The sequence below is a fragment of the Electrona antarctica genome (assembly GCF_951216825.1).
Source record: "Electrona antarctica genome assembly, chromosome: 6".
Classification (NCBI taxonomy): Eukaryota; Metazoa; Chordata; class Actinopteri; order Myctophiformes; family Myctophidae; genus Electrona; species Electrona antarctica.
In genome coordinates this window covers 37,642,370-37,667,044 of record NC_136811.1, presented here as the reverse complement: position 1 = coordinate 37,667,044, position 24,675 = coordinate 37,642,370, and the positions used below count along the sequence as shown (strand labels likewise).

At 40.4% G+C, this 24,675-nt stretch overlaps 3 protein-coding genes across 3 annotated transcripts; 1 reads left to right on the top strand and 2 right to left on the bottom strand.

Annotated features, from left to right (window-relative positions):
- Positions 1 to 551: 551 nt before the first annotated feature.
- On the bottom strand, positions 552 to 14,088 carry rragca (Ras-related GTP binding Ca). The gene is made up of 7 exons (XM_079504249.1): positions 13,643 to 14,088; positions 11,641 to 11,844; positions 10,203 to 10,402; positions 7,713 to 7,827; positions 6,895 to 7,037; positions 5,836 to 5,984; positions 552 to 3,314 (listed from the first exon to the last, which is right to left on the bottom strand). The coding sequence occupies exons 1-7, from the start codon at positions 13,823 to 13,825 to the stop codon at positions 3,157 to 3,159; spliced, it is 1,152 nt and encodes a 383-aa protein (XP_079360375.1). The 5' UTR covers positions 13,826 to 14,088; the 3' UTR covers positions 552 to 3,156.
- Positions 14,089 to 14,512: 424 nt separating this feature from the next.
- On the top strand, positions 14,513 to 17,194 carry LOC306925437 (c-Myc-binding protein-like). The gene is made up of 5 exons (XM_079504250.1): positions 14,513 to 14,689; positions 15,102 to 15,174; positions 15,425 to 15,473; positions 15,710 to 15,839; positions 16,882 to 17,194. The coding sequence occupies exons 1-5, from the start codon at positions 14,675 to 14,677 to the stop codon at positions 16,924 to 16,926; spliced, it is 312 nt and encodes a 103-aa protein (XP_079360376.1). The 5' UTR covers positions 14,513 to 14,674; the 3' UTR covers positions 16,927 to 17,194.
- A 921-nt stretch (positions 17,195 to 18,115) lies between these two features.
- Positions 18,116 to 20,208, bottom strand: gja9a (gap junction protein alpha 9a; the record flags this gene model as incomplete). The annotated part of the gene is made up of 2 exons (XM_079504698.1): positions 18,116 to 19,610; positions 20,159 to 20,208. The coding sequence occupies 2 exons, from the start codon at positions 20,206 to 20,208 to the stop codon at positions 18,116 to 18,118; spliced, it is 1,545 nt and encodes a 514-aa protein (XP_079360824.1).
- Between the last annotated feature and the right edge of the window lie 4,467 nt (positions 20,209 to 24,675).

Here is a 24,675-nt window from a genome sequence, read left to right as displayed (position 1 = left end):
TTCATATTGTACCATTGTTGAAAATAGTGTTTTATGGCAAATTAGTAACGGCTAAACATGAAACCAAGATGGTGTTCCATATATTAATGCGTAACAACAGGCAGTTGTTATCATTTACTTTTTTTGCAGATAAGCGAAACCCTCTGTTTTGTCACTACTGAGAAATCCATTGTTATGCCGAGTATGTGGGTCTAATCAAAGATACTCCTGGTCCTGGGTATGGTAGCTAGCTGCTGGCATTTATAGGCCAACTTTAACAGGCTGTAAAATGCTTTATAAAAGGTTCATCAAGTAGCACATGGTTACCGTGAATTTAACAAGGTATTAAAACAGTAATGGAGGTTAGAGGCAAAGATGTATACCCCATTTTGGCCCATTATGAAGAAAACATTGTTATAGTCCTATGGCACCATCTAGTGTTTATTTTAAGGCTTGCAGCAGATACTGTAAGTGAAAGAATGTTCAAGGTGCCGCTAATATTTTGAAAACGTCTCATTTCTCAATAACTTCATGCAGGTAATTTCTATCTTAATTGTGTACAACAAAAGGAATGGCATGCATGCAAATTTATAACCAAGCACTCAATGACATTTAGCCCTTAAATTCTGAAGTACATTCATTTGAAAACAAAACAGTTTGGCAAGTTTCAAACAGCTACTCTGTGTTCGTCAATGAACGGAATTTTTGGGTCTCATAAATCTTGAGCCAATCAAGAATGCTGAAAGGCAGACAGACCTGGCATGCTGTCACTGCAATCATTAACCATTCAAAATTAAAATGTTCCTTTATTTCACACAGTATAGCGTCTTAATACATCAATCAACCAACCAACCAACCACCCACCCACCATGGTTTTGATGTGCAAGTGTTACATTGTCCCATGTTACTGACAGTAAGTCTCAGAAGAAACCAGCCTGAGTCTGCAGATATGCATCCTGATCCAAATCAAACAAGACCTAAACTACAGGCATAGGAATAATATGTTTGTATTATTGTAATGGCAATCAGAATTAAATTTGGTCTAGCTTTACTCCCTTTAGATGTTTGTCATAAGTCCACTCCTGCTTTCTTCAAGTTACAACCCAAAGTGTAAAATTAACTCAAGAGCCATTACAGGTCCATTTGAACACCTTCAAGAGTTAACCACAGCATCTTTCAAAATCTTGTGAAAAAATGAAAATAGCTGATCTACAATAGACCTCTGATACAGTCTTGGACTCGTGTTGGACGGCCAATCAGATAGATGCTGGCATGTAAATAGTTTACAAATACATATATTTTATTCGTATCTTTTGTTGCTACATGCAGTTGAATTTGGGACCATGCAAGCATGTATAATTGTATTTTAAGGGATTTTTTTTCATATGCCATCAATCGTTTTTATTCCTTAGTTTTGTGCCGTCTCTTAAATAATACATTGAACAAAGTTGTATTTGAGAGCAATACAACTGGATGACGTGTGCATGCTTGGAATGGGCACTGGACACTATGTGCGCTGTAAATTCTTGTGAATCCCTGTGATTAGAGAAATGCAAACATTTAAATGAATCACTCTGGGCACAACTGAGACAATGCCTGAAGATGTGTGCTTCATTCAAATCATTATCATCATCATCCCTCTTCAATGGTTCTTAACCAAAGTAGGAATGTAGGCCCTTGTAATATCCCAATTTCTAATGCTTCCTTTATACTCGATCATACAACAGTGTCACGCTCCCAAAATGTGTCACATCGTGGCTCGCTGTGAACTTGTAGATCGGCTATTTTCGGCATGCAGCACCGTCACCGACAGTGTATCAGTTTTCAGTCCAGCAAATGGAGTGAACCCATTTCTCTCATGAGTCATGACTATGACACTATTGTAAGCTGGCAGGAAATAAGCCTTTACTCATCTCTCGAATTTCATTTTTTCCTTTTTATGCACTTTGACTTATAAATGTCTCCTTTAAGATTCTAAATGTATTTTTTCTTTGTTCATTACCTAAAACCATTTTTAATATTTATTTGCATCATACAACGTTTCAACACACATCCTTTGCCGGTGGATACAGATAAATTAATTGTGTTTTTTTACTGTCCACTCAACTATTGCCAACACTTTTGCTCTCTTTTCTGCCACTGGAAAGTAAAAGGAATGGTTTGACATTAGTTTGTTTAATTGTTTTGAGTGTATAACATTGAGGAAAGAATCACTGCAGTACTAATATAGCATAAATGCATGAAGTGAGACCTCTGTAATGGTTACCACTTCTGTATGGAGCTCATTATGAAAACCTTTCCTTCCCTTTACAGATGTGCACACGCAGTCGCGCACAGACACACACGCACGCGCGCGAACGCACACACGCACACACACACACACACACACACATACACACATCAAGAAGAACCGGTGGACACTGTAATTCCCTCTTTACTCCATTTTAGGAACATGTGTTTCCCTTTTAGAGGTGAGTTTTGGGCAGCATTCAGGTGAGGTGAGTAGTAGTGAGAAAAAGCTTGCGCATCAATCAAGCTTTATCTACATAAGGCCATCTCTGAACTGTGGGGGCTTGGACTAGCATTTCTCATCCACCATCTTTGCACAGCGTGGGGGTGGTTACATGACTATATTGAGCCCCCAAACAGGTAGCTTGTCCAAAGTACAGGGTTTACAATAAAGATTCTCTTTTTTCCACCCAATTTCATTCATACTGTAATTCACAAATTAGGACCAGCAGTTAAAGGACATAGCCATCGTCACACTTCCACTGGACGCCAATAGGAAAGCAAGGAAAAGGTCCTGAACACCTTTTGCCATCTTTGTGGTGTATCTGGGTCAGGGTACACTTTCACTTTGTCTTTGCCGTGAACAGTGTGCCTCAACGCCTTGCATTCGCCCCAAAACAAGCGTTTTGAGTTTCCCTTCCATCCTAGCTCGAGAGGACTGCCGCCTCATGTGCTCCAGTACTGTTCCTACTTTCAGCTCTAGTCATCTCTCAGTGATTTTTTTTAAGGTGCTGGGAGCAAGGGAATGTGATTGGTGCGCTGCTGAGCCCCAATCCATTAGTCTCTCAACCGCAGGCTCCCCTAGCCCCTGTCTCCCATCTTTCTTTTCCTCAAACCACTCTCAGTCTCTCTCTCTCCCTCTCTCTCCCTTTCTTCTCCCCAGTGTGTCTAGACAGTGTTGCGCGGTGTGCCGTTCAGTGCCACAGCCTTGGTGCAGGGCGTGCCAGGTGGCTGTGGGCTCGCCAGGCGCTGCGTGGAAAGGAGGCCCACTTCGAACACTTCGTGTATGGCCTTCCGGAAACAGTGGAAGTTGTAGTCTATCAAGCCTGAGGCAGGGTGGGGTCACGGATGCAGGCAAGGAAGACAAATAGATACAATATGATGAAAATATATTCGTACTAAACTAAATTATGAAGAGGCAATGAATGAAGAGGGTATGCGCATGACATCATCATCAAACCCGGAAGTTATGCAGGAATGTCTACTGAGTGGCAAAAAACTACTTTCTGCCCATGACAACCCATGCATCCAAACAGAAAAGTCCTATCTGATTGCATTAAACAATGTTAAACAATGTTAAACTCACTTTGCATGTTGCTTTGCCACTCGATTTGCCATTCACTTTAAGCATGCGCATACCCTCTATATACAAATGTCATGTGTTGGAATATGACAAGTACAGTGGTTCTCAAACCTTTGCCACCAGCCTCTGTATTAAAATACCAGAGTGATAAAGACAAAACAATTCTCACTTGCATTGCTATTGTTTGATTGTTAACTTCAGTAACTTTATCCCTTTCTTTTAAATCATTAAAGTCTACCATACCAGCCCTGACAAAAAAGGATATTTCTTTTGTATTTTAAAACAAAATGGACCACAAAGAGTTAATTAAAAATATGGTTGTTGGCAGTCAACCAATTCATTGTCAACTAATTATCATGAATAAACATATTGAGTTTGATTGCAACAAAAATAGATGAACAATTCTTGGTTATTGTAGAAAATAGTTATGCACCCCTGCCTAAAGTATACAAATCCCATGTGTCTGTGTCATTGTCATGAGATTGGAGTGAACACATTGATAAAATAAAATAATGGTATAACGGAGATTCTCCTATACTTGTGGGGAACCGTCAGAGAAGTCTATGGAGACTCCTATTTGGGGAAGCCTTATGACTTAACCCATTCAGGCCTGACGTCGAAATTAAAAAAAAAAAGTTTTCTAAATCATGACAATTTTCGGAAAGATTTGAGGCACATTTTAACGATTTTTCAAAAATAGCAGACCTACAAGTTCATAGCGCGCCACTCGGTGGCGCGCTATGAGCTTGTAGATCTGCTATTTTTCAATAGCTAAATTATAACAATGTTTAAAACACCAAAAGGGGTTCCCGCCCCAAAATGGGTTAATGGTTAATGTGGTTAAACGCTAACGTGACATGGATGCGTTCCAGGTCTCAATGGATTAAGGATCTGTATTTCTTCTTAGGAGCCGAGGAGGGAACTGAGCGATCCCTTCTATTCTCTGCACCTTATATGAAGGTGATATGACGTCATCCGTTTCGTGGCAACAATGGCATTTAGTGCCCCTAACCTCAAAGTGATTTGGCACATATAGTCCCAAATTTTGTTTTAACACGTACTGAATTTCAAGACAATTGTATAACTAAACCAAAGTGGAATTGGTTAACTTTGTGAATGGCCAGACTCGGGGACAATGGGTACATCACAGCATGGCCATTTGCATTATTGTGTTTGGTAATAAGATACAATACAATGAGAACAAGGCACACATGACCAATGTCATATTTAGCCACTATGATGGCAAATCTGATGCCTGATCTGCCTGTCTGATGCCTTACATTGCTAACGAGTAGCGAATACGAGAGTTTTCAGACTGTTATCACTGAGACCACGTGATGTACAGTGGTGTCATGGTGTTTTTTTTACTGGTACCACAGCGTTTTAATGATGTCATGTGTACGCGCGTGCACGCGTGTGCATGTGCGCATCACGGCATGCACACAGAACAGCTGATATAGCCTAAGCCTATTGTTAAATAGTGTATGAGAGTTTTAGACACAAACACAAAAGTAGACTTAAAATAGTCAGACAAACATCTTTACTGCACACTAGCGAAACTAAAAAGTTTGCTTTGGACGAATGAATCTGTTCTTTGATGGAGGAGGAGGCATTCTTCTTGTGTGCAGAACACCTTACAGCAGCAGTAGCCTACTGGAGCCATAGCCTACTGCTGTAAGTGTGCATGCTTACCGTATAGGCTACGTGAGCTCAGGTAAACCGTTAAAGCTGTCCTGTTGTTAGGCGAAGTAGTAGCCATTTGATTCGGCACGACACGTCCCTGCGTGTGCACGTCAAAAGATTACTGGTACCACAGTGTGGTACTGCGTTCTACGAGCATGACACCACTGGTGATGTACAGTATCATATATGATATATTCGGGCCGTGTCATAGCCCCTTTAAATGTGAATACAGTACTTATTTGATAGGCAGTATTGAGCCTGAACACTTCAGGAGATTAAAACCTACTTAAAACTCACAGGCCCACTCAACAAGGAGCATCTCTCTCAGATTGTTCTTCTCTTTATAGAAAGACAACGGAAAATATTGATTTTGTTGAGGACTACCGTTACGCCTTTTACATTAAGTCCCAAGTGGTTTTTATTTAATGGTAAGATCATAGTCATTATAAGTTATATGTACAATTGTACGCAATTATATCATGGTTGAGTATATGATTTCAGTTTAACTTGCACCCATATTCTGGAAAGGAATGTATAATAATTATAATAGAAGAAGAAGACGAAGAAAATATATAACTCACCTTTGCGCTCAAAGCTTTCTTCTCGGAGGATGCAAACGAGGGCCAAGAACTTGGTGACCTCTTTCAGGTACAGCACAGTGGTGTTGTTGAGCTTGATGATGGCCATGGACTCCTTGTCATACGCACTGCCACTGCCATCCTCCTTCAGACTGAGACAACAGACACCATATCATGTTCATTTGTTCAAGCTTCATTACTCAGTAACACTTTCTAATGTATTCCAGGGAAATCTATTTGCTTTAAAAAAGAATAAACGGATTCTGGGATTAACATAAATTATTAATATTATAAAGGACTGGCAGACAAGTCAACTATCATTACATCCAGATGCAAATCGATAAAGCTCTTTAGAATGTAAAGTTAGGATGCACAGCCATATGACCAAATATTTTTTGGCGCCACAGGGATGCCAGAGGGGGCCTGGCAACCTCAGTTGCAAATTCTGCCCCCTAAGTTTAAGTTTCATGTATATAATGTTTTACAATATATAAAATGATGTGTGCCCCTCGCCATTTACAGTCATTTCATCCTGGAGCTGAGCCTGAACTCAGTATCTTGAGAAAATCAAAATCAAAACGCTATCTGGGAAGAAGCACCATTTTGATTTACTGTAATTTCTTAGTTCGCTATGCATCGACATTTCCAACCTCTAACCTCCACTTAAAAAACAAAATTCTGTCTGTCAGACCCATCCCCACCTGCTGTAGTCTGTGTGTATGTGTGTCTGTGAGCACACACGCATGTGTGCTCAGCTGAGAGGTACATTAAGCAAAATAATTGCATAGACAGGGGATATCACTTAAGTAAACACCCATGGCAGCAAATTGACAATTGCACAATTCCTGCAGTAAGTATTAAACATAACTCATAGAGTGTGAGAATGTGTACGTCAGATATTCAAAGACATCTGAATTGTGATATATTAATACTTTAAGATGTTTCAATAAAATGTGTTTTCTCATGAGGCAAATCCTGGCTGCTTTGGTCATATTGGTCCCCATATGAAAATGCTATCTAATGAAATTATAACAATGTAGATGTTCAGAGGAGCAGACTCACCCATAGATGCAGGACACGTCGATGACAACGTCGATCATGTCGCAGCAGAGTTCATAGGACTGCATGTCTACAGGAGAGCTGTCTGTTGCAATGTATATCTTACTGACTACATCAAACAGAAAGGCCTTCTCTATCCCCGAATTCTAGGACGGAGAGATTAAAAGAGAAGACCAGAGAAGACAGATATGATACAGAAAGAGGAGAGGTGAGACAAGGAAAGAGGGATTTGGTTTTAAAAGAGTATGTATGATATAATATAGTTGGACACAATAAGCCTGATAAGCATCTGCAAAGAATTTTCAGCTTCGTTGCTTGGAGAAGTTTCATAGGTAGGGTAACACAATAGATACCCGAAAATGTGGGCAAGGAAGTATTTCAAAGTCAGCTTAGCGTTACACGTCAGTGACTAGCACCGGTATGTACTGTAGTTTTTCACCCACCAGAAAACATAAAGCCAAGACGGACTTATTTCTAAGTACCGTTTTGCCACGATCTGCTAGACACAATTTAAAATCTATACCCATAGAAGCCTAACCCTGTGCGTGTAAATTCTGCACAGATTCATCGAAATTACCATATTATATTTACAAAAGCTCATCCATTATTAAATGATTGTTAAACAACTACTATCACAGTAAATTCATTTGTGTTAATTTAAGAGGGACCACATGGACCCTTAAGGGTACACTCTTCAGAGTTATATTAACACTAAATTATCACATTACTGTGATGCCTATGAAAAAAAATAGAAGGGAAGCTGTTCAAGATTAACGATTAATAATGAAGAAGGTTAATTTTACTCTTAAGGGCCTACTCACAGAGATGAAGATGTTTAGAAGGTTCTCCAGTGTGGGAAGCTGAGGGATGAGTTTCTGGACTACTTTGCTGAAGGCCTCAAAAATGGAGTGGTCATAGATACTTGTTAAGTAGAAGCTGAATGGAAGCAGAAAGAAGAAACAGACATTAAATCATCTGATAGTGGAAATCCAGTCATAAGACCCTTTGCAGTTCCTCAAATATTTAGATTTAAAAGAAACTGATGAACGTCACATGACTGGCAGCAACTTCCAGTCCAGAGGTTCTCCAGTCAGCATTTCAGCACATTTGTATTTCGCTTGGACAAGGCTTTAACCACATAAGCCCTATGTACTTTACCCTATGACGAATAGTGAAGATAGCTACAAGCTTGTGAGATTGTAGATCTGCCGGCCTATTTTCACAATTTCTGACTTTTGTTTGGTCACTTCTGACAAGTTTTGCCTATGACATGCACAATATAGGGGAATCATATTACGAGAAGTGTCAGGTTTTGTTTTGGGTTGCTCTTTTTGTCTTTCAGCAAAATTCCATATGTGATACTGCTATACTGTTTTGTTGTTTTAACTTTGGGCAGACACATTGTATGAAAGAGATGAAACACAAGGGGAGACAGCAACTTTGGCAAAATGGACTTCCAGGGCACAGATGGCAGAGAAAGCATACAAGAGCAACACATCAGAGGAACAAGTCTCTCTCTCCTAGCACCACTATAAATCTGGGATTGATCTGGCTGTCTGGCCAGAAAAAACAGCAATCCAACCTCGCATAAAACATAACGCTGGGGGATGCCAGCACAACTCTCCAATCCTCTACAGTAAACCACCAACAGAGAACAACAACGGTGTACAGTTTAGGACTTTAGGTAGTCTGGGGGCATCACAATAGACATATGATAGCAAAAACTCCTCATCGTGGGAAACAATCATGCATACTATTGCCTTGGAAAGGCAGTCTGCCCAACCAACGGGACCCTTGACCCTTCTCAAAGACCCTGCTCCATAGCGTGCATCACAATGAAGTAAGATGGCCGCGCCTGGTCCAAGAATGCATTCCCCGGCGAACAAGCTGCAGCTAAAAAGAAACCTCATCCACGATCAAATGTGGGTGTATTTTAGACGGAGACCCAACAGTGTGGCTCTCTGTAAACTCTGCTAATGCTATGATAAATATCAGCATAGCATTACAACTATGAGAGCATCCCGGAACACTTTGTCAAGTCAACAACAAAGACAGCCACCAAGCATGATATTAAGATTAATATCAACACGCAGAATGCTTGTTTTCAATATTTTGTCAACCCCCTAATGTCCAAATGTATTTCTACATCGCTGCTAATCTAACATTACACCATGTGTCATACTACTGTCAGGTATGTGACTCTGTGTCGTTGTGTTATAATTGACAACATCTGTGTTTGGAGAATTTTTATTTTCTTACTTTAACAAATTAGTACTTTTTCACCATTCGTCGATGCTTCATATCCAAGTGAAATAGTGGGGCTGATTTGTTTATTTTTGGAACCGTATTTATATGAAGCAATCTAAGAGGACCCTATGGGATTTTCAATAGAAATAATTACTGTGACACAGGGGGATAGCGGCCCAAGTAGGCTACAGTGCAAATCAGGTCCGTTTTACTAAATATAAAAGGGTTAAACTCAAATGATTTAGATAAATTCCAACTATTATCAAAGTATTCTGCGGCACGTCTGGACATGCGCCACAGCACCCACTTTGAGAAACCCTGCTCTATAAGATGCCCACACCGTGACAACACCAGGACAAAAATAAAATAAACAGCACAATAGGTGGCAAAATTAATGAATGCCTGAACAACAAAGACTGACCACAAAATGCCTGGTATCTGGATCACATGGCATGGGGATTCTTCATTAGGAACACAATGAGGAATCTCACAGCAATTCCTTAAGAGTATTCCAACCATGTGGTGAACCCCGCAGAGCAATGCAACATGTCTCACAGACTCACACACATTGACAGTACAAATTATTAAAGGACCATGCCAGTATCAATGCATTCCATATTGCTTCTTCACAGCTTTGGCCTACCATACATACAAAATAAATTTTGTATGTATTGTGTTACGTTCCACTTTCATTCAGCACAGTACTTACATAATAAAAATTATATTTACAGTCTGCGGAAGCCACTAAGTTTAAGGTTAGTAGTCAGAGCCTGAGGATGTTTACATTTACTTATATTTTGCATAGGAATGTAATGATCAGTGACTGGGACGTAAACAAGCAAAAAGGTAAAGAAGTCAAGCAGCTTTGTCTAAAGGTGGTATGCATATCAGTCACCATATTCTACCTACTGTATGTACAGCATGACAATGGCAACATGCATGTGGAACGTTTTTCTGGTGGGTGGAGTGGACATGACTAAATGAAGAAGTGATAATTGTGATTATCTCAAATAATTGTGATTAGGCAAGTGTGTAATAATTGTGACAGGTCTATTTCTATGTACCTGAGGTGTAGTTTCTCTAAGGTAGCATCTGCCAGATCGTCGTTGGCTCTCTGGTGGATGTCTCTCTGTGTCTCTATCTTGTGGTCATCTGAGAGGCCATCCACTTTGTGAATGAATACCTCAAAGTTGATGTCTGGGTTCACCCTGTAGGCCCGTGAGACAGTGAGGTGGAGCCTGCCCAATGCCTCCACGTAGTCATCCTGGGAGAGGAAATGGCATATAGAAATCATAAACACAAGTTTTCATCAGTGAAACAAGGATAATCTCTACTGAGATAATACATTGAGTTGCAAATCAAATTACTTTCATATCTTTCTTTATTTTTGCCAATAAAATATATTGTAAGAACTACATGTCATTGTCATGTAGTATTGTATATAATAACTTTGGATTTTCAGCCTGTAAGCATTGAGGTATTGTATGGTGGCATTGTTGTAGTGATGATTTTCTAGACAAAACCTGCCTACCTACCTAATTCAATTAATATTTGAATTATGCAAAAGAATGTAAAAATATAAAAAGAACCACTGCTGAAAGAACATAAGGTGAGGTGCTGGAGTCACAAAGGGATAATGAAAAAAATAAAGGGAAGCTCCGCACAATAGTAGTAGTAGCTGTAGTAGTGTCTATAATGGTAGCACATTTACAATCAGGTAGTTTTATATGTATAGCATTCAAACTGTTACAAACTACTGCAGTCATGCACAATCTGTGATCTGGTGCTTAAGGAGGTTGGAGAACAACTCCTTAACACATATTTGAAAACAGCCAACATTCTAGACAGAATTACTCCACCACACTACAAACCATGCCAAAGTGACTATTTCTCATGAGGATTGTGTGCACAATAACTGCAACAGGCTTAACATTCACATCCGTAGTTATGTCAAACCAGTTATGAGGGAATCAATTACTCCACTATCACCCACAATGTCACAGCAAAAAAAGAAATGCAGAAAAACACCCTGTGACCAATGACTGCAACAAATTGACAGTAATTCTCTGATTACTAATAAGCCTTCCAATCACATCAGCATTTTATGTAATGCATGTGGTCTCTGTAGAAAATAGGTGGTATAAGGTCAGTCCTGTTAGCTTTAGCTCTTCTTCAACACTATTGGGTTAGTTGAGGCCAAAAAGGACCACTATATAGATTTACCATAGTGAATATCACCTAATTCCTAATGTAAGAGTGATTCTTTAGCATGAACAATTTAGCCACTTTCAGCATTTAGTGTGCTGGAGACAACAAGTCGGATATACCAATATGGTTACATTATGACATGGAAATTGGAAAACATGACACACGGTGTCGGTGACACCACAAAGATAGGTGGTTTGAACTGAAATCTAGGTGTGAGGTCCACACGAGGAGTAGTGCACTGGCTTGTGAGTGAGTTTCCATAGGCTCAATCACTCAATTGGGATCTTCCTTCACCTGAGCATCAATGACAAATATCAAGGCCCCCGTCCCTCTGAAGATCATCTCATAGTCGAATGTGGGATCAAAGAAGTCCACCTGGCCAGGGAAGTCCCAGATTTGGAAGTTGACAAATGAGCTGCTGGAGATGTCGTCCTTGTAGATCTTGTTTGTGCTCTCCAGGAACAAGGTCTCATTCGGAGACATTTTGTGGAACACCACCTACAAAAAGAATATGGCACATGGTCAAAATGTGGCATAGAAAAATAGCAACTGTATGGACAAAATGTACAGCTTGACAGTGGCGGTGCTACTGCATACTGACACAGATAAAGACCTCACATACAGAACTTAGGGAATGAGCTAGACGCGTTTGGAACCTCACTCTACGCTCTTAACTCCGAGAAGAGGTTCCGTATAGAGGTATCCCTGCATCGTCATTAAGGGGGTTGAGCCGTCCAAAAACAGAGTGGGCGAAAACCCTTTTCCAAAAAGTAAAAGTATACCATGTTTTCCCAATACAATCTTACGGAAGCAGTACTGTGCATGCAGACGGGGTTGACTGGCTGACTAAATAAGCAATTTAAGCCTGATTTAAGCAGCAGTTTGACCCCTGTCTAAAAATGTTACGCGCATGTCCTAACTCCTAAGTTTATCCTTAGTCCGGCAGTCAGGCTTCTTTTGTTTAAAGTGTAAATTTGGTATATACCGTAGTCTTTTTTATTGGCCTAAAATAATGTCTATATTACATTCATGAATCCACTTGCTAACGGGGTGTCAGTATTGAGCTTTTTTTTTTTTAATAGAGCTTTATATGTAACCATACCATTAACATTCTATACAAGGTAAAAATGTCAAACTTTCCTTATGCTTTAAGTAGCATGTGACATGTCAAACTAGGGAGTTTTCATGAAAACCCCCTAGTTTGACATGTCACATGCTGTAATGCATGATATCATATTGTACATTTTCTGACCAAAATTAGATAAATTAAATGTCTCTGGTGATACATAAAACCAGTGTTCTAGATTGTTGTTTGAAGCAGCAAGGCAGACACTTCCATCCCACTGGGATCACCATCGACTGATACAGCAGAAAGCCAAATCACATGTTTTTCTGTCTGGCAGTGCATTCTTGAAGCTTACAGGAGAATTGGGGTAAAGGACCAAAGGATTTACACATTTGTTTCGAGTGTGAGTGAGTGTCTGTAACTAGACAATATTTGGAGACATGCCTTTGTTGTCAGCCTAGTATGTGACACCTTACCATTTCCTTCTTTTATCTCAAGGTGAAACACTGTCCTCTGTACAGTCTAACATGAATAATAAATTATCTCCCATAATAACACAACTGCTGCTCATGATCAATTATTCAACTCCAGTGCCAGTCTAAAATTGGCCAAACTGGGGTTATAAATATCAGTTTTGAGGATCAGGCTAACATTTTACGAGTAGTAAAGGTAACCGAAATAATGATATGGCGCTGTGTAAATAGCGTCCAAATAACTGTAGTAGTTTATAGTGACCATGGCGTACATCCAAAATATTATGATTTGCAGAATGAGAAGTCGTGTCGGCTTGTCATGAGAGAGCAATAATTGAGTTGTTGAGAGAGAGCAAGCCTTCATTGTTTTTAAGAAATAGCAGGCAAGTTATTCTCCACACAGCCCAGGTGACATATACCCACCTAGGCTAGGAAATCACTAGATGCACTGACTGGGAGCATCTGTCACCAAGTTAATCATTCATGATTATCAAAACATATGAGCTAAAGTTGCAAGATAACTACCCGGCAACCACGCACGTAAAGTGTAATATTGTTTGCAGTCACAGGCCAAGTTAACAACATACATGCCCACGTTTCCTGTTTTAACGACTAACTTATATAGATAAAATTACAAAGTAGCAGCTAGCCAAGCTAGCTAACATCACTTGCATGAACCTGACGAGGAAGGCGCAGCTACTGTCTCTCGCCCAGAATGTAGCGTACAGCTGGTGGTCCCCCTAACATTTGTCCCCACCTTCTGTATGGACGATTTGCCACTTCTTCGCAAACCCATCAACAGAATTCTCGGCTTGCTGTCAGAGGGCGACGGGCTGTCTTCTATGTCGGCCTCTTCTTCTCCATAGCCAAAATCTTTGGGGAACGAGTCCGCAACCCCGTAGCTGTCAGCCAGCGGTTCCACCTCGTACTGAATCGACATTTTGACCTAACGACGGCCGCTTCTTTCCCCTGTCCCCCCCTCACTCGTTGTCTCACACGGCTGTGCCTTTATGCCAAAAAACACAGTTTGGCACCAAGAATTCAACAAAGAATCCAGTTTATCAGTAATGTCTATGCTAGTCGCAGAAACACAGCGTAGTGGTCACACGTTTCCCTTGCTGGGCTTCCTTCCCTGTGTGGGAAAAAAAAGCTAGTGATCCCACCCTCTGCGATTGATTGGACATGCCGATTACACCGCGTATAATGATTGGACGGTTTGGCTGCCACTCTACTTGGGCTTTTCACTGTCACCTGACTAGTACTACTCAGACTAGTTTTGCTTGTTTTGCTCGTAGGAGGGAGAGGGGGAGTCGCCTAAATAACAAACACAGTGATTTACAGTCAAATGAATTAGCTTGTTCCAAGTTTTCCAAACATATTTGAGACTATAGAGCGAAAAGAGGGACCTAAGTTGCGCCATGCCAGCTATGTGTTGTTTCACAATAAGAAACAGTTCCACTGGAAATTGATCGATTTCGCTTTAAAAAATAAAAGCTTAGCCCTTCCTTACATAATGCAATATTAAAGCCATAGTTTGTTTCGGAGCTTTTGTTTTGAAAACAGAGGATGTCTATTCCCGGTGTAGTGGTGGCTTGTTATTGAAGACTTGACGCAGCTGGGAGGGAGAAGCAAGGGAGAAGGAGGAAGAGAGACGATAAATAAACTACAACTACATCCATCTGGCGACACTTTGTTCAATTTATACATTTGGACGCAGCTGTTGAGTGTTGCTAAGGAGTTGGTTTTTAACCGTAACTATTGCTGGTAAAGACATAAACTCGACACCATTATGGCACATTATAGAGTAAGTACTTTTCTGTTTTGTTGATAATAACGTAACTATTTTAACCTCAACTCAAATCACATGTTAATCTCACATGCGAGCTAATGCTAACGTTTCCTAATTGCAACCTGTCACCTGTATCACCTGCAGCCTCGTGGCTTTAATGTCTATAGCCATGGCTTTTTCTTAGCACTGAAAACAACTAAAATAATTACAACAAACTATGAACTTGGTAAAATGTTCTTATTTAGTTGTTTGCTTATGTTTTTAATAAATCTGATCCATTGGTTCTCTAAAATTGAAACTACCACACAGCACACACGATTCGACACATTGTAAAGTGGATTTATACTGTCACTAGAGTATTTCTGTTAAGTAGTAAACTTTGTTACAGTTGGTGGTTTGAATCACTGGTTTTGTTTTCTTCCCACAGGCTTCTGACTCTAAAAGGGAACAGTTCCGGAGATATTTGGAGAAAGCAGGCGTTATGGATACTCTTACTAGTGGTATGGAAGTCCAGTTAGTTTGAAGAAGAGTATCTTACCATTTTGGCATGCTCTACGAATTGCATTCTGCTGAATGAGTAGCCTGAACTTGCACTAGGTATAGTGTAGTCTACAGGTAAAATTCAGGCTACTCATTCTGCATTTTCTTGTAGTCTGTAGAAGACTAGTACAATACCGATGTAAACCTAACTAAATGTTTTTGAGACTTGTTTGAAAGTTGTCTCCCCCCTCCTTTTTCCTGCTCCTTCAGTGATGGTGGCACTGTATGAACAGAACGAGAAGCCAACCAATGCAATGGAGTATCCTTTCTAAATCTTGTCACACCCAGCTCCCACCCAATGCCTGTTAGAGCAGAAAGTGCCTTGGGAGGTCTATTGTATTCTAGCTGTCATTGTACATTCATATTGTAAAAGTTGTATTCTAGCTAAGGCCTGTCATTGACATTCATATTCAGTTTGTGTTTGTGATGGGAATGGTTATTGCAAATTGCACTTCTTCAACCTGGTTAAATATTCTTTAACCAGCTCTCCCCCAGGTTTCTGAAGCAGCGTCTCGGTATAGCCGGTCAGGATTGTGAAGACACTGAAGCTCTTCAGCTGGAAGTAAACGAGTTGAGGCAAAGGTGTGCACTTCTGGTTGAGGAAAACCAAGAGCTCAAGACAAGGGTATGCCTTTTTATTTCACAAAGATATCATTGCTGTCGGATGGAAAGACACTTTCTTCCCCCCCCCCCCCCCCCCCTTTATTTACCCAGGGTAGTAGCTGAGCAAAAGTGGTCATTTTCAGCAACGCCCTGTTCAGGAGTTCTCTGGTTTTGGTAAAATATTACCAAAACCATAGTACCAAATCATTTTGTTGGGTGCACAGGGGGCCATGCATTAAAAGTAAATTAATTCACCAAACTAGCGTCATTTGTATTGTTGACCTATTTCTACCATATAGTGCGACTTTCGTTCATTTTTTACCCCGCTATCACACGGAACTATGTTTTTTGTGTCCATCACTACGCCCAAAAAATAGTTCCATGTGATAGAGTGGTCAAAGTTGAACGAAAGTTGCGCTAATATTTTAGAAATGGGTCAACAATACAAATACAACGTTAGTTTCGTGGATTAATTTACTTTTAATACGTGTCCCAGTGCCCCCCACAAAATGACCGGAGCTACTTAATATTCACCAAAACCAGAGCAGTACTCTCACCACAGCAGTGTTTTTGGCAGCTAATTTTAGTTTTAGTCAGTCTCTTCAATAGTTTATTTAGTTTCAGTCACATTTTCGTCACCTGGAGTCTAGTTTTAGTCGACTAAATATCATAAGATTTTAGTCGAGTAAATCAACTGAAGATTTATTCGACTAAAATCTTATGATATTTAGTCGACAAACTAGTCGACTAAAATGTATTTTGGTGGGCCTTGATGCCGCCGTAATGACTGATTTTACATATGCTGAAAATAGCCGATCTACAAGCTCACAATGCATCGCAGCATGACCCGTTGTGAGCTTGTAGATCTGCTATTTTCAGCATGCAACCAAGTGTACAATGACGTATGAGTTGAGCATGAGACTCCGCATTCATTTCCAAAAAAAGAAAACAAGGTTTCTACCCGACAGCAGCTATATGGCACTGTATCTTAAAAAGTTGTACATAATTTCAAGTGACATCTCAATACCAGGTCCTAACATTTTACTTTATTCCCGTTTCCCTAGCTTCAGCGCTACGAACCAAAATCAGAGGATGGAGCCGCAGAATGACCGCAGACAGTCTTCGCTTTGTTGTAGTTTTTGTTCATGTTCCTCAGTTTAGTTTCATGCTGAGTGCTATGGTTTTTTTTATATACCTCTTCTTAGGATTTAACTTATTTTGTATATAATTTATAAAAAAAACAAGTTGTGTTTTGAGGCTTTTCTTTGCATGACGAACGCTGTTGAAGACAGATACTATGGTTAAGACATAGTATATGGGGCTGAATCAAAACATTCATGTCTGATATTGCCAAGACAATAAATGGGTAAAAATGTTGTTTTGGTCATTCTTTGAGTATAACTTTTACTATAATCCCTCCTTGACAATTTATTTTTCTTTTTTTTTTTTTTTAAACTTGAATTTTAATTGGGCAAACATTCTTGTGATGTTAATTGGGCAAACATTCTTGTGATGTTGAGAGAACAGTTCATTGCCAATGGCTTTCTAGAGCTCTAATAGCTGCTATACAATACTATAGACACTCATCACATTTATAGATTTAAACGAAAACATGCCTTCATATAATTCATAACTTGTCATTGGTTGGCTGTGGACAGTTCAGAAGCCTACCAGTGCATTGCCATTGGCAATTCATTGCCTACCAATAGATGGGAATTCAAAGCTATTCTAACTCATTGAAATCGAAGCCTTTGTTTTTGTATTAAAAAGTTTGAAGTCGTGCTTGTTACTGAACTGTCCATAGCCCTGCTCTGAGAGATAGAGCCAGTACATAAACTACTAAGTTGGAAATGGGTGATTAAAAACAAACAAGACAGGGAAACAACTTCATTGTAGTTAACATACAAAAGAAAGGTAATGACTTGTCAGTCACAATATAAAAGTTTATTACAAAATAAAAGCAAAAGTAAAGCATACAAAATATACATAGTTCACCTCCATTGTCCCACATTTATACTGTATGTACACTGTACAGGTTTGCATTGCTATATGCAATTAAAACATCCAGTAAACTGCTATGCTTTAATCCGTTTTATATGTTTATATATGATGTCATGAGTGTACTGTACTCCAAATGTCTGAACCCATGACCTGTCACCAATAAGGGGAAGTGAAGCATCCAGGTGCTGTTGAACTAAAAAGTGAAAATTGTAATATAGTAAACAACCAAGTCATGTTGCATATGTTTCTATGAAGCAACAATGTAATCCTATAAGTCAAAAGATCTGCCATCAGTATTCAAATTTGCAAATCTGTGGCTCGTCTGCTGCTTGGGATACTTGCCATGGATGTTTCACAGTTGGAAGAGGGTGGTCTTGGGCTATGCCTTGATCCTGAGCTAGAATTATCCAGTGGCTCTGGGGAGGAGGGCTCACTTTGATGTTTGGCAGCTGATTTGGACTGGCTGCGACCAGCAGGGTATCCACTGGCTTTTATGCACCCATACGAATCTGTGTCCGAGCTCTTGCCCTCCAATACTGTGGAGCAATTGGAAGAGCCATGTCCCCTCCATGGTTTCCTCACCGCACATACCGGCAGTGTAGGACAAGAGGAGGCATAAGATGCATCTTTTGGTGGTTTTGGTGAGTCTAGGCTCCCTCTGTCATCCACCTTGTTACCCTCCTCGCTGCGCAGGGGGAGGTGTGGGAAGTCTTCTGCCTCCAACTGCTTGGGAGGGCTCTTTGAGTCACAAGGAGGTGAGCGGGGCTCACTACTACTAGTGTTGTTGGAGTTGCAGTTGCGCTCCATGGGACTGTGAGCTGCATCCATAGCATCTAAGACCTGTTGAGGATTAATAAGATTTGGGTACACATTCACTTCATGCGCCCTCTCCATCAAGAGGTTGTAGCCACTGGGTGCGGAGGCAATCGTTGCCTTCCGGGTTGTGCCGATGCCCAGTTGCACCACAGATTCTTTTTTGAGCTTGTTGGCATAGTAGTCGTCAAGCTCATCTCTTTCCTCTCGTAGGTGGGGGTAGTAGTCCATGATGCCCTTTTTAATGTTCTTGTAGCCCAGGTGCATGATCTCCAAGATGTTTAGGAAGAGGGAAACTCCAGCGATGCACTGCATGAACACCATGAAAACACTTTTTTCCGTGGGCCTGGAGATGTAGCAGTCCACCGCATTGGGACAGGGCTCCCGCTCACACTTGAAGAGCGGGTAGAGTTGGAAGCCATAGAGGAGGTACTGGCCCATCATAAATGCCACTTCCACGGCAGAGCGTGTGAAGATGTGAGCCACATAGGTCCTCAGCAGGGAGCCCCTTAGGGGAGCTTTGTTCAGCTTAGCCTGGTCAACCTGCTTCATTTCCCGCTCAATCCTCCTCCTCGCCTCAGCCAGCTCAACGTGCACCAGCTCCAGCTCTCGCCGCAGTAGTACCTTCTTCTTCTGCCGCGCCTTCTCCATGGCCCGGAGCCGGTACAGTGCATGGCCCATATAAACCAGTGAGGGAGAGGACACAAAGATGACCTGCAGCACCCAGTACCGGATGAGCGAGATGGGGAATGCCAGGTCATAGCACACATTGCGGCACCCAGGCTGCTCTGTGTTGCAGATGAAGTCGGCCTGCTCATCATTCCACACGTCCTCTGCGGCCACCCCCAGGACCAGCATGCGGAAGATGAAGAGTATTGTTAACCATATTTTACCCACCATGGTGGAATGGATGTGCACCTCCTCTAATATCCCCCCGAGGAAGTTCCAGTCACCCATCTTCACGCGGCCATTGTTGTGGCTGGCAGAAAGGAAAAGAAATATGAAGTTATTAATGTGATATTAAGAAACAGATTGTTTCCATAATCCTGAGTTGTCTCAAGCACGTGGTTAAAACATGCAAGCATATTTTGTTCATGTATGAAAGCTTGGTCTGATCTTTTATGGAAAAGTAAGAAAAGAAAAACAGAGTTGAAAAAAGGAAGTACAAAGTAACAGTAGCTGGTAAAGTTAACTAATAAACAACACAAAATGTAGTAAAATTTAAAATCCATAAACATGAAGCTTTTGTGTATATGGAATGTATCTAACTTACCTCTCATCAGGAACAATAAAACATTAGTTAGGACACTTAATGTAAATGTTCTCTGCGTCCTGAGCATGATGTTTGCAAATAAAGTATGAAAATGTAAGCAAAGGTCACAGCCATAGTTTAAATCCAGTGATGACCAGTGGTTCCCCATGAACACCTCATCACTGCCGCTGCTTTGCCCTAATAAAACCATTGCCCTGGCAGGCAACATTATAAATAATGAAATATCAATCAATGAAGTATTAATTTCCATTTACCTTGCAGCAGCGTGGATGGACTGCCGGTGATTCAAATCTCCTTTGGTCATACAGCCGTGACGTGATCACCAAAATGTTCCAAAATCGTTGCCGCCCTCCAACTTTTGTCCCTGCACATCACCTGAACCTCAATGACCCGCCTCTCTCCGTTGTTGCCAGAAACAGAATGGGGACAACTGAGCAGTAGAGGGAAGAGTGCCAACACTACACTGACAAGAGAAAGTCAATACCTGCAGCTCCATCAATACATTTAAACCATAGCCTCATGGTAATTAGGTTGTAATGTGGATTTCCACCTCTAGCATGCACGGCACACATCGGCACAGTCAAAGTCCCGTATGCTTATAGTGTAGGATTTTCCAACTAACAGGAATATCAGACGAAATGCTAGCCTTTGCCATAACTACACTGAATTGCATTGCACTCGTCCAGTGGGCCACCAGAGTGTGTGCATTTTCTATTTTTACTTTGTCTACCCTACAAGATAAAGATGCATTAACAATGAATTGTGCTGCTGATAATGAGTTACCTCTTTTAATGTATACAGATGTGGGGGATTGAAAACGGATACTATGGTTAGAATCTCCCCATCACTGATGCTATGATAGCCACTCATCCCACAGGCCTTTTGTGATCAATAGTTTTCTACTCTTGTGTGGCAATCAATGAGTCATGCCCGATTTCATACTCTGCTGCTCCACTGTAGATTTAATTACACTGACACAATATTTTATCCCATTTACAAGAGATAAATCCCCGTTGCTTGCCAGTTTGCTTGCTAACTGCTTGTTGGCATCTACAGAATCAGAATACAGATGCCACCATATCTTCAGTACATGTCATGCCTGGTGATAGTTGATTAAATGAAGTCTGTGTATTTATGTCAGACAGCCAGAGCTAGACGTTGGCAACCCTTCTATTGTCTGGGAGCAAGATCAAAATGTATTATTGTGTCCCTTTAGTTGGTGCATCATGTGCCAAGTACATTTGCACTTATCTGAAATTCATCTTCTGCATTTCCCAATCCCCACCTCAATTAGGAGCGGCGGGCTACTATTTTTAACAGCGCCTGGAGAGGGACACTGTGACACGTGCATTATACACATGAGTATAATGCTAGCAGTCTATGAATAGCCTAGATTATATATTACATTAGAGATATAGAGCGTGACGAATCACAGCAAAGTGTAATATTGGTTGGCAGGGGGGGGGGGGGGGGGGGGCATGGGGGTTTATAGGGTTCAAGCTGCACTGCCATTTTAGTCTCTGGGTCACAAGTCTCCTTATCAGGTTTTGAACTGTTACAAATTTACTTTAAAAAAATGTGTTTCCTGTGGAGAACTTTTGGGATTGGTAATCAGCCGATCGCTCCTATGCATTTGGAAAGGGGAGGTAGGGTTCCCCAGGAGGAATCGGATAATGTTGCTTTGGAAAGGAGGTCTCTGCTGAAACTGTTGCCCCGCGACCCAACTCAAGATAAGCTGTTGAAGATGGATAGACGATGGATGAATAATGCAACTCTATGCCCGGGATACAAATAACTGCATCCCCCATTCGATTCTGTTTGTGTTGGGGGTGGCAGTTATTCTTTGGCCTACTGGGAGTATGGATGCAAAGTTTCATGCCTATCAGTCCAGTGTTGTCCAAGATTAGCTGTACAGACAAACACACTGCATAATATTTTATGATGTGTGGAAATACTCATTACACATTACGCAGTTTTAATTAATGCAAATTAATAGCACAAAATAAACACACCCAGTGTGTATACATATACTTTATACCCTGTTTCCTTGGATCATGACACAACTTCCCATAAGCCATGCCTGTATGGCCAAACAAGATTTGAACTGCCTTTTAACATTTTATTCTAACACACTTTTTATCATTTATCATTGATCATGGTCATTGATCATTTTTACAAAAAATGCCCCAAATCATCAAAGCAGTGGCTGATCTACCCCAAATTGGGAGGGCTCTAAACAACACAGAGACAAACTACACCCCAACATGCATGCTACAAATGTCGCAGTTTGTTGCAGAACCAAGTTTTCCCCACCACATTGGGTACAAATTATCTTGTGAAACACATGACAATGACCACCAAACAGGGTTTTAATATTCCATGTGCCTTTAAATGGCTTCAATAGTTTGTGGTTGTGACTGACACAGACCTGGGCCTCACAAAGACCTCAGAGGAGTGCTCTCAGGTCCCCACCAGTGCACTAGGCTGACTAGGGCTATATTGATGCATTTTGGAAATAACGGAATGTCCCACATAAACTGTTCAGGACGGTGGCAGTAGGGGCACAATCAATGCTGTTAACTTTGCACCATGTCATGACACATAAACTGTTCAGGGCGGTGGCAGTAGGGGCACAATCAATGCCGCTAACATTGCACCATGTCATGCGAGGCTGGTGCCCTGCCCCTACTCTGAGGTTATACGTCAATAGATCTACAGAAAAAATAAAGACGGGCAACATTCAAATTAAAATGATGGAAATTATGTGGGGGGGAAAAAACATTACCAATGTTCTATTGGCATTGATTCTTATAAGCAATAAATGTTATATACATTTTGGAAAGCTAGACATTTGCAATGTAGCCTACATTCTTTAATTGGCCAATATTGTACCAAGACAATACAGTATGTATAACGAACTACTTCCAGACGAGTCACCCCTTTACCAACTCACCCCGGGCGTACAGCCGGCGGAACTGCACAGCCTGGTATTCCTAAAGTAACCTAAGTAAATGATGCTTAAACGGTTAACCTAACCTTATTCCTAACCTTAGCCTCAGTAAAACTATGCCTAAACTAACCCTATACCTAAACTTAACCCCAGTAAAACAAAATAAAGAATACAAGAACCGCGGCACCGAGCGGTCGGCGGAAAACATCGAGGGGTGAGATGGTTTAGGGGCGACCGTACCTGATACCCTCCACTCATGGTGTCATTACTGTGCAATTCCATTCAGCTTATAAGTCTTTTTTTTTTTTTCAATCAATGGATATTTTTATCTAGATAGGATAATATCTGAAGTTGTCCCATATTTGTTGCCCTACCTTTAGGGGACAAATTAAATGACTTAGCCAGCCTTGTCGGGGAATGTTAGCATTACAGTTAATGCCAGATAAATATATAAAATAATACAATAATAAATAATATAGAAATATATTCAAATATATTAATTGATAAATATCAATGGCCTTTGCAGGGTTAGCAAAAATAATAACATGAAATGAGATTGGAAAGAAATCAAACAAGATTTTATAAAATCACTTTTAGTAGGAACGCTGCATGTCTCAGATCAGAACATTCAAAATTGATAATGAAAAATACTCTTTTCACCACTGGAACATGAGTCATACAATTTAACTGTGACTAAAATATTTCCATTACACACTTTGATGTATAAAAATTCATACCCTGTACTCCTTTGGTTCCATATGTTGTTGGTCACAACAAATGTATAAGAAATGCATAGCTAGTCTAACATAATGGCATTATACTTCTCAACCTATACCTACTAAATCTAGACTAGTTAACACTAGACCGTCTACATATAGTAGAAACCTATGATAATGATAAAACCAAATATGAGGTAGGCTTCTACTAACTGGGGTCGCAACTGGGCATTTCCTCTTATTTAGCTGAAAATCCAAATATTTTGTACAGTACAATTATTTATGTACCACCCAAATATAAATGCATAAAATAGCTAACACATACCAAAACCAAAAGGTAGCAAATGGTATCTGTACCAAAAAGGTTTAAAAATGTAATTTCTGTACTGAATTTACAGACATAACCTTAACAGAAAATCATTGAAATGTTACATGAATTGACACAATGTATTCTTTAGCTGTCTGCTCAACAACAGAATACAGATAATTGAAAAGGCACACAGACTACTGCAGTGAAGTAATGGAGGATATGCAAAGGCACTGTAGCTATCCACTTCTTCTGTGGGTATTGTGTATACTCAAAACGTTTTAGTGTTGCCACAAATAACAAAATGTACATCTTCATTCTGATTTTCTGAACATTTAAAACTGTTCATTTACAATGATGGCACAGGCCACTTTTAAATAATTTTGGCAAAATTACAGTATACGCCGCTCTCCACTACATCAGGGATGTGACCAATGAACAATAACAAGACATTCAGCCGAGGCCTGATAACGGTCAGATTCTCACAAAAGGATCTGGATCCGTGTCCTTTTTCCCTGAGGATGTGTAGTCGCTCTGGATTAAGAGTGTCTGCTAAATGCCTAAATTGTAAATTGTAGTTTTTCCTTCAAAATGAATAAAATCCTATATTTACTTAAAAAGTGAGGAGGCTGCTATGTTTTTTAATCATCAAAATAATATATATAATGTTTGTTATATGATATTACTTTTGGGGAAGACTATGGTAGTTTAAAAGAGCAACAATTGGGAACCAATCATAAGAATATATGTCATATCAAATAATGAGGTAGGCTTCGATTAAGTTATTATGTTGGAAAA